Here is an 8711-nt window from a genome sequence, read left to right as displayed (position 1 = left end):
TGTCATTTCATTTTTTTTAAAAGGGTGGTGCTACAGCCCCCGCTGGGGCTCCCGCTGGGGCTGTAGTATTATTTAATATATATTTTATTTAAATAATTTTTATATAGATTTTTTAATATTTAAAAATATTTTAAAAAAATAAAATAAAAATAAAATATTATTAAGAAAATATTTTTTTAATCTAAAAGTAAAAAATATATATTAAAAAATACTTTCTTAATCACGAAGTAAAATAAAAAATTATAAAAAAATATTTTTTTATAATTTTTTATTTTACTTCATGATTAAGAAAATATTTTTTAATAATATTATGATTTTTTTAAAAAATATTTAAAATAGTCATATTACAGCCCCCGTTGGGAGCTCCCGTTGAGCTTAACATGTACTTTTTTATGTGTAATTTTTTAATTTATTTTTTATATAGATTTTTTTTACACTTATAAATATTTTCAAAAAATAAAATAAATTTAAAATATCATTAAAAAACACTTCCTTAATCAGAAAGTAAAAAAAAAAAATCATTAAAAAACATTTCCTTAATTAGAAAGTAAAAAAAAAATCATTAAAAAATACTTCGTTAATCATAAAGTAAAAACAAAATCATTAAAAAACACTTCTTTAATCAAAAAGTAAAAACAAATCATTAAAAAACACTTACTTAATGAGAAAGTAAAAAAAAAAAAACACTTCATTAATCAGAAAGTAAAATACAAATCATTAAATATTAATTTTTATTCTACTTCGTAATTAAGAAAATATTTTTAAATAATATTATAATTTTTATTTTATTTTTTAAAATATTTAAAATTATTAAAAATATTTATATAAAAATAAATTTAAAAAATATATATAAAAAAATGCTACAGCCCCAACGGGAGCTCCCAGCGGGGCATGTAGCATTTTCCTTTTTAAAATATTCTCATGTCATTTCGGAAACGAGAAGAAATTCTCTTTTGTTTCCGAAGATATAAAAGAAATAAAAAGAAAAAAAACGTTATCGACATTTTAGAGCAGGATTAAATGAGATCATTTTAGATAAAAAATAATAATTAAGAAAAAATATTATTAGAATATTAATTTTTAATATTATTATTATTTTAAAATTTTAAAAAATTAAATTAAGATTTTAAAAAGTTAAATTATTTATTATATTTTATATAAAAATTTTAAAAAATTACAATAACATGATGAAATGATATATACTTTCAATCCAAACCAGACGTTAGTGAGAGGCGAAGTACGTAGAATACACGATACGGATGTTAACTTATATGGGAACGACACGTCAAAATAGAATGGAATCATGGATAGCATCTGATCTCTAAAAGGGCGAATGTCGCGGTTATAGCCCAGTATAAGTTTCCTTTGCCTTTTCCAACCTCTCCTTCCCAGAAATCTCTCCATCTCTCTTATCTGTGTCGCTGTGGACGATCGTGGCGGGAAGGTTCTTGATACCGATTATCTTGATTTTACACTTATACCCCCCTCGTTCTCATTCGACGCGTCTAAACTCGAACTTATCCATCTCCTCGATGGGACACGCCTTCCAACCCAAGCAACTGGAAATTCGACACAAATCCGAAACAGAGAGAGAGAGAAGCATTTCCTCTTCTATTATTAATTATATTATAATTTGAATCTCATTCATGGCAGTCGCAGTAAAAAGAGAAAACAACAATTTATCGAGTTTTGCGGATGAATGAATTCGCCTTTATAAATACCACACCGAAGGCCTCTTTCTCTCTCTCCTATCTCAATTATATATATATATATATATATATATAGAAGGTGATCTCTACCCGTCCGGTTGTTTTGCTGCGCCTGTCTGTTCCTTCTTGTCCGTTTGATTTCTCTGCCGCCGTCCAATTTTCCACCCTGGACTCCCTCCCTCTTATGAAGTTCCTTTGCGATCTCTCCCTCTCCCACTCCATCTTTGTCATTCTCGGTTCTCCTCCTTCCTTCTCATGGATTCGAGGTCCTCTCTCTATTTTTCTGTGTGGTGTGTATATATATGTGCATCAGTTTTTTGTAAATGTGTTTAACGTGGTGAATTCTGTATATAATGGTGTCAAGCAGTGAACTCTTCTGAATTGGTTGGGAAATTCGGCGTACAGAGCCTTGTTGATGGGGAATGGTGATGATGGGCAATGCTTTTTCCCCCTCACAAGTTTGCAAATTGGGTAAGCTTTCTCTCTTTTCTTCTTCTCTTCCCTTAAATTCTTTTTCATATTTGCATGATTGGTTAAAATTTTCAAACTCAATGCATGTTTTGTGTGACCTTCCTTGATTTCACTCGATATAGTTTGGAATCACCTTTTTCTTGTTTCTTTTTGGAATTTGGGGTATATGAGCGAAGATTGGTTTAGAAGAACGAAGAACGAGTACATTTTCAAACTTTTTTTTATGTGATTTTTAATTTTTCTTTGCTCATTAGTTAGCCCTTTCTTTTCTCAGATTTGTAGTGTCTAATTTGATTCTGGCTTTAGTTAAGGAGCTGAACATGGTTGAGCATGCGCTGAAGTTGGTTAACATTAAATTCATTAAGAGCTTTTCGATTGGGGTTGATGTAAAATCAAGTGAATCATACGAGACAAATTACAAACATTTAACTTTCTGCTGGAGAGTATCCGTGTAATGGTCTTTTAGGGATCGGACAAAATTAGTAAAATATTGGCGATAATTTTCTTCATTGGCCAACTATCTGATATGGTGGTGGCCCTAACTTTGAAGGGTACCTTTTGTTTGGTTGAATCGTTACTAATATGATGCATCTTGTGATTGCAGTGACTTGCAGTCTTATCTTTCAGATCTTAGCCTTTTCCTGGCTAGTGAAAGCAAGAAGTTGTATATCTTGGTGGACAATCGACCATGGTTGAGAGACCTAGGCTCAAGACGAGCCCAGTTATGGCAATTGATGGTTACCAAGGTTGTTAAGAGTATCTTTTTGTGTTTCAATTATCTTGCTTTACTCATTTTAAAGATTTTTTTCTTAATTCAGTCAAGGTTATCTCCTTTTGCAAACACGAAAGCACGGAGGGAGAGAAAGGTAGAAAAGGAGTCTTGTTGCGGATCGAACACTAGAAAATCAGACAAGCTCCAGAAATGGTTCTCATTGGTTGATGCAGCAACGTTGTCCCATAAGAGGGTTCTGCTACCTGTAAAAAAACTTCGTGATTCTTCTCTTTTTAGCAGCGAGTTGCATAGTACCTTGTATGGCTTTATTGTATTTGAAGTTTCATGGAGCAATGTTCGAGGCATCAACTACTTGAATGAGCTTCAGGTACTATTCTTTCTACATGCTCCATATTCTTTATTCAATTATTTGAATGTCATTTGTGTTCCATGGTTCTGATGTCACGAGCAGACTGATACATGTCTGGCTATAGAGGCCAAAGTTATGCAAAGATGGGAATTCGATACTATAGCTCAAGCTGCAAGCTCTATATCTTCATGGTTCTTGGGAATGCCCTCTGAAAAGAAACTCTTGAAAGAGTATCTTGATTCTGCCATAGGTACTCTTTTGCTATCATACTTTCTGATCTGCATTAGAAGAAAATGGATGTTTTATGATTTAAGAGATGCACCTGAGTATTGTTCTTCATCAGTGATATGATGTTAGACTGAGACATTTGGATTTTAGGTATCAGACATGGCATTGTGTGTTCTGCTATAACTTTTTATCTGCACATGTGGGGTTGTTTGTTCTGCTCTTTGCTTTGTGTCTGTGCATGTGTGGAAACAAGCAGCAATTTCCATATTTAAAGTCAATTTTGGGACTTATAAATTTGTTTCAATATGCTCTTTCTTATTTTGTTCGGCAAGCATTTGATGCATAAGGTGGCCTTATGGATGCCTCTTGCCCTGTGAGGTATGTACATGGAAACAAGCGACAATTTCCATGTTGGTAGGACAGTTTAATTGTTATCATTGTTAATTGATGGGGTAAAATAACCTAGCCAAAGATTTGCTTCTTGTACCACATGGAGCTGCAGATTTCCTTGTGCACTAAGATATGTGTGGTGTATCTTGAATTTTTGCGTTTCAAATCATTATGAGGCATGGTTCTTCTATATTTTAGAAGCAAATCAGAATGAACACATCTGGATTGGTGTTTGCTATATAACAATAGGTTATCTGCATCAGATGTTGTTATGCAATGGTGATAAACAGCTGCTGGCATATAACTTTAAGGACATGGCTCCTTTATATGTATTTGACTTTTTTTTTTGGTGGTTTTTGAGGGGTGAGGTGCCAAAGAAACATTTTGTAAACCTTGTCATTAAAATGTTTGTATAATTATTTGTCTTAATAGGCACTAAATGTCTTCATCTTGTTTGTTTTCTTTTCAGCCTTCCATTGCTTGCCTTTTGACAATCTATATTGAAAGTTGTCTATATAAAGTATGTTTAAATGTACATATATTTGAACCTTATCTGGTTTGACAAGTCTTAAATTGTTACAGTATGCCACGTTGCTGGAACTATATTATGTCTATACTACCGACCCAAGTGAGCTTTTAATAATGAGTTGAACCTTTTCAGGAGAAGTATTTTATGACACTGAAGAAAATTTCTCAAGAGGTATCCCTATTGATGATGATGAAATTGCCTGCACTGATGATCCATATGTTGAGGATGATTGTTTCCACCACCTTGGTGGCAATTTTAGTTTATATTCTGCTACTGATGAAAATACAAGTGCGTTTCACACGCCTCCTCCACCCACTGGGCCTTATAAGAGAAGAAAAGTAATGAAGTCCATTAGTATAGGAGTTGAAGATAATACATACTCTGAGAAAATACAAGGAGAAATTGACAACTCATTAGAAAACTCAGAAACTTGTTCCAGTGATTATGAAGATCCAGTTGAAGCTACCAATTACAGTGATGTCTTGATTTTGTTTCGGTTCAATGACCACGATCTCCCTTTTAAATTAGGGCAAATAATAATGTCTGATTTGCGGTTACTTACCTTGTTAGAGGCTGGGCTTCCATCCTGGGTTATTTTCCTTCAGTCATACCCAGGTTTTTGCCATCTTTATCGCCCATGGATGTGCCCTTTGGCAAGAGTCTTGTATGTTCTGATCTCAGTTGTCACTGTTCTCATAGGATTTTATGATTTATACAAAAATGTCCCAGTACTTAAGGCAACTGCTTTTCGTTTGTGTGGGCCTCTGTTGGATTGGATAGAGACTTGGGAGATGGTGTCAAGGATCAAGTACTTGGGAACAATGCTATTCCTACATAATTTTCAGAAGGCTGTTCAGTGGTTTCTTACAATTACACGTGCCACCCGATCCTTCCTTTCAGTTTTTACCCAGCCACTGCTACAGCCACTTTTGGAAGTTTTTGGGTTTTTTATTCCAGTCTGGAATGAACTTATCAAAGTGGTGGAGAGCTTCTCTTCGGTCCTTTGGATAGTGACTGGGTCCTTTTTCGGTATAGTGGAGTATCTCTTTGAGATCTTACTATTGCCAATATGGTTTAGCCTCTCAGTTATCTGGAGCATTGGTAGGTCATCAGCTCTTTTGGATTACTCATCCTTGTAACTCTTAAGCAAGGTCATATGATTAGCTTGATATGCTACTGATTGTGTATTTTCTTGTTTGCTCTATATTTCAGCAACATCCATTTTATATCCTATATTTTGGATCCTTTGGGAAATGGTCTATGCTCCGGTTCGCATGGTCCTTGCGTTAGCCAGTTTCGTGGTTTTTGTTTCTATTAGCATATATGAGATGCTTGGAGAAATATGGCAGTTTGTTAGTAGCATCTTTCAGCTTGCTTCAGCTTCTGAGGCAACAGTGAGAACATATGAAGTTTCCATTTGGCGTTCGCTTTGGAATGATCTCTTTTCCCAGGTTGTAAGAAAGTATTGCATCTGATTATGTGCGAATAGGCAAGTAATTCGCTAAGAAGACGTCTGCTAACTATGATAATTTCCCTTTTGTTTTCAGGTCTTCCGAGCTCTAAGGAGTATATTAAACGGTTTTGTTGCCTTCTTCACAGCCTGCAACAGGCATCGTCTCAGGTATACTTAATTAGTTATTCTACTTTTGAATCACATAAGAATTACTTGTTTGATTTCAAACTCCTTCATATCCTATGATACACATATTTGTATAGATTCTTGGCCAATTACAACATCTAGTTGGATCGTTACGTGGTTATGATCGTGGCAGCTGAAATGTATGGTGTAAAACAATTGATGTAATGAGTTTTGTTTTTTTTGTTTTATTTTGTTTTGTTTTTTTGTTTTTAAGTTCGGAAACCAGATATTCTATATATGTTTATAGCATGCTTGTTAGGAAATCTAAAGCTATAGGCAAAAATGTTGAAGTAATAAATAAACTAGGTGGTGGTTGTTCTGATATGATCAAATGGCCAAGGTACCTCAGGCCGTGGTCCCCCTGGCCGTGGTTCCCGCCCATGCTTCTCCAGCTACGTCTTTCCCCATCCTACCAGGTGATGGGCGGGTAGTCCAGACCCTTTCGCGGGCCCAGGAGAGGCTTTCGCTGCACTTCTACGGGGCTCTCTTGAACTCCGCTTCCAGTGAGTCCACGGTTTGCATCGCCCACCTCCTTAGTCACTTTGGGTGATGTTTGTGTTCATAATGTTATCAGTGAAAAGAACCCGTACATGGTCATGGAATTCTATGATAAGATCTGTAGCAAGGCAGTCTACACTGCTTCTACAGAAAGATGAAGAGAAAAATTGTAGATTGACACAATTATGGTTAATGCTGATGGAATTGTTGAAAATTACTTTGCATGGATACAGTTTGACCAGTGAGAATACTTTCGACCGATGCTTCTGATTCTAATCTTTATAGTTTCCTTTCAAATTCTTGTATAAGTACTTTGGATTTTGCACTTTTTAAAGTTCTTTACTGTGATTGCCAGTTTTGGCTGAGGTTTCTAATGGACGCTCCTATTGCTCTTTTGTATTTGGGTTTGAGCTTTCAGAAACTTCATGGTGACCCGTTGCTGCTTAGAATAGTTATATATAAGTTATTTAATCAGGACAATCCCAATGTTGTGCTGCTTTTTTGGAGATTGAAAATAACTGCTCTTGAAACTTTTAGGTTCTCTTGATCTTTAGATTGCAGCCACTTCTCTTGCTAACGACTGTTTTGACTTGTTGCTGTGCAGCATCTATAATCATATACAAGAGTTTATCCAGAGATTATTTGGTCAAAGCCATAGATCACGACGTACAGATTCAAGACATAGTAGACCTGCATCTAGGACTCAAAAGGCGGTAAGTAGTTGCATTTTGAAGATAATTGACTGCCACTTTCTTACAGAAGATTGTAGCAAACAAAGCAAGATGATTTGTTGCATGCTACTTTCTGTTTGTATGATATTCTCTATTGCTTTAATTAGAGGCCTACTTTCCCAATGAATCATTAGTTTCATGGTGTCAGATGTGCCAAATGAGGACTGTTGTTTTTTGTTTCGCACCTACCAACATATTCTACACAAATCTAAATACAATTGGTTGACTGCCAACTTATATACATATCCTTAAGCAGATTCGGTTGATTGTGGTTTTTGCAGTTAGAAGAAAGAAGGAAAGTTCACATTAAGTGAGGCCTCATCATATTTTTCTATTACACGGACAAGTGGGTACCTCCGACAAGGGTGTTGATCTGTATTCGAAAAAAAGAGAGCCACTGATAAAACTAATTACATTAAGCTAACTTAGAAGAAAATGGGGAGGAACAAGCCATCCCTTACGCTTGCTGACCGAGCTGACATGTTACTGAAGTATGGTAGGAAGAGTTGATTCTTTTGTTCTTTACTGTCTTGCTTTAACATTTTGGACTATCCGATTCAAATATATTCTAGTTTTAGGTTTATACCCGTGTATCTATATAGTCAGATTGGAGAATGTAAATAGTATGTATAGGTGGGCCTGTATATTTCTATCGATTGTTGATGCAGCTTTTATCGCTCATAAAGTTTGTACGAGTTCTTTCTGTAACATTTTCAATCTTTCACATTACATAGAAATTCAGAAATTATTTGAATTTAAAACAGAGCAATGCTCATATTTGAATGCCAAACAAGTTTTTCAAACCTCAACCAAAGATGGAAGAAGAAGCAGAAGTATCTTCCTCTCTCCCCTTCTTCTATTTCTCTCTGAAATTCCCAGATTGAGTTTTCTCTCGTTTTCATTGGGCGGAGGGGGTTTGGAGCTTAGGCTCCGACCACCTCCTCCCCTAGCCAACCCCAGAGGCTTTTTAATTTTTATGCTTTTTTGTTTGACTTTTTTCCTTAGGTTTTTCCTTAGTTTTCTCTCCTTAGCGCTGATCCTCACTGATCTATTGCTTTCTGGCAACCTTCAATCAACACGCGACGCTGGTTCAGCCTCTTTGATCGTTGATCTTCATGTTCGCAGAAGAAAAAGGAGTTTCTGCTCGATGCTTTTGACGCACACGCAGCCCATGTCGTGCGGTTTTCCAGTCACAGTCGCATTCTAGAGCGACATTGGTGGCCACGTGCGGCCCCACCGGCTTCAGAGGCCTCAGGTCCTTCAGATATGCTCGTTCGTTCACCTCCTTAAGTGGCGTGTGTCCTGCACGCGCCGCCATCGCCTGTGTTGACCCTTCGCCGGCCACTCGACTTAGATTTCAGCTGCTACTCTATGTTACCGTTTTCCCTAACCAGTAATCTTGTAAGAGGGATCGTGGACCTCTCCAAAAATCAT

General features: G+C 36.0%; 1 protein-coding gene across 1 annotated transcript; it reads left to right on the top strand.

The window, feature by feature from the left end:
- Positions 1–1400: 1400 nt before the first annotated feature.
- LOC109006079 lies at positions 1401–8040 on the top strand. The gene is made up of 10 exons (XM_018985246.2): positions 1401–1975; positions 2077–2180; positions 2785–2926; positions 2999–3280; positions 3365–3512; positions 4542–5510; positions 5622–5860; positions 5957–6030; positions 7151–7259; positions 7559–8040. The coding sequence occupies exons 2-10, from the start codon at positions 2125–2127 to the stop codon at positions 7589–7591; spliced, it is 2052 nt and encodes a 683-aa protein (XP_018840791.1). The 5' UTR covers positions 1401–1975; positions 2077–2124; the 3' UTR covers positions 7592–8040.
- Positions 8041–8711: the final 671 nt, after the last annotated feature.

Source organism: Juglans regia, chromosome 1 (genome assembly GCF_001411555.2).
Source record: "Juglans regia cultivar Chandler chromosome 1, Walnut 2.0, whole genome shotgun sequence".
NCBI lineage: Eukaryota > Viridiplantae > Streptophyta > Magnoliopsida > Fagales > Juglandaceae > Juglans > Juglans regia.
Note: the sequence above shows the minus strand (reverse complement) of the source record. Positions and strands in the feature narration are given on the sequence as shown.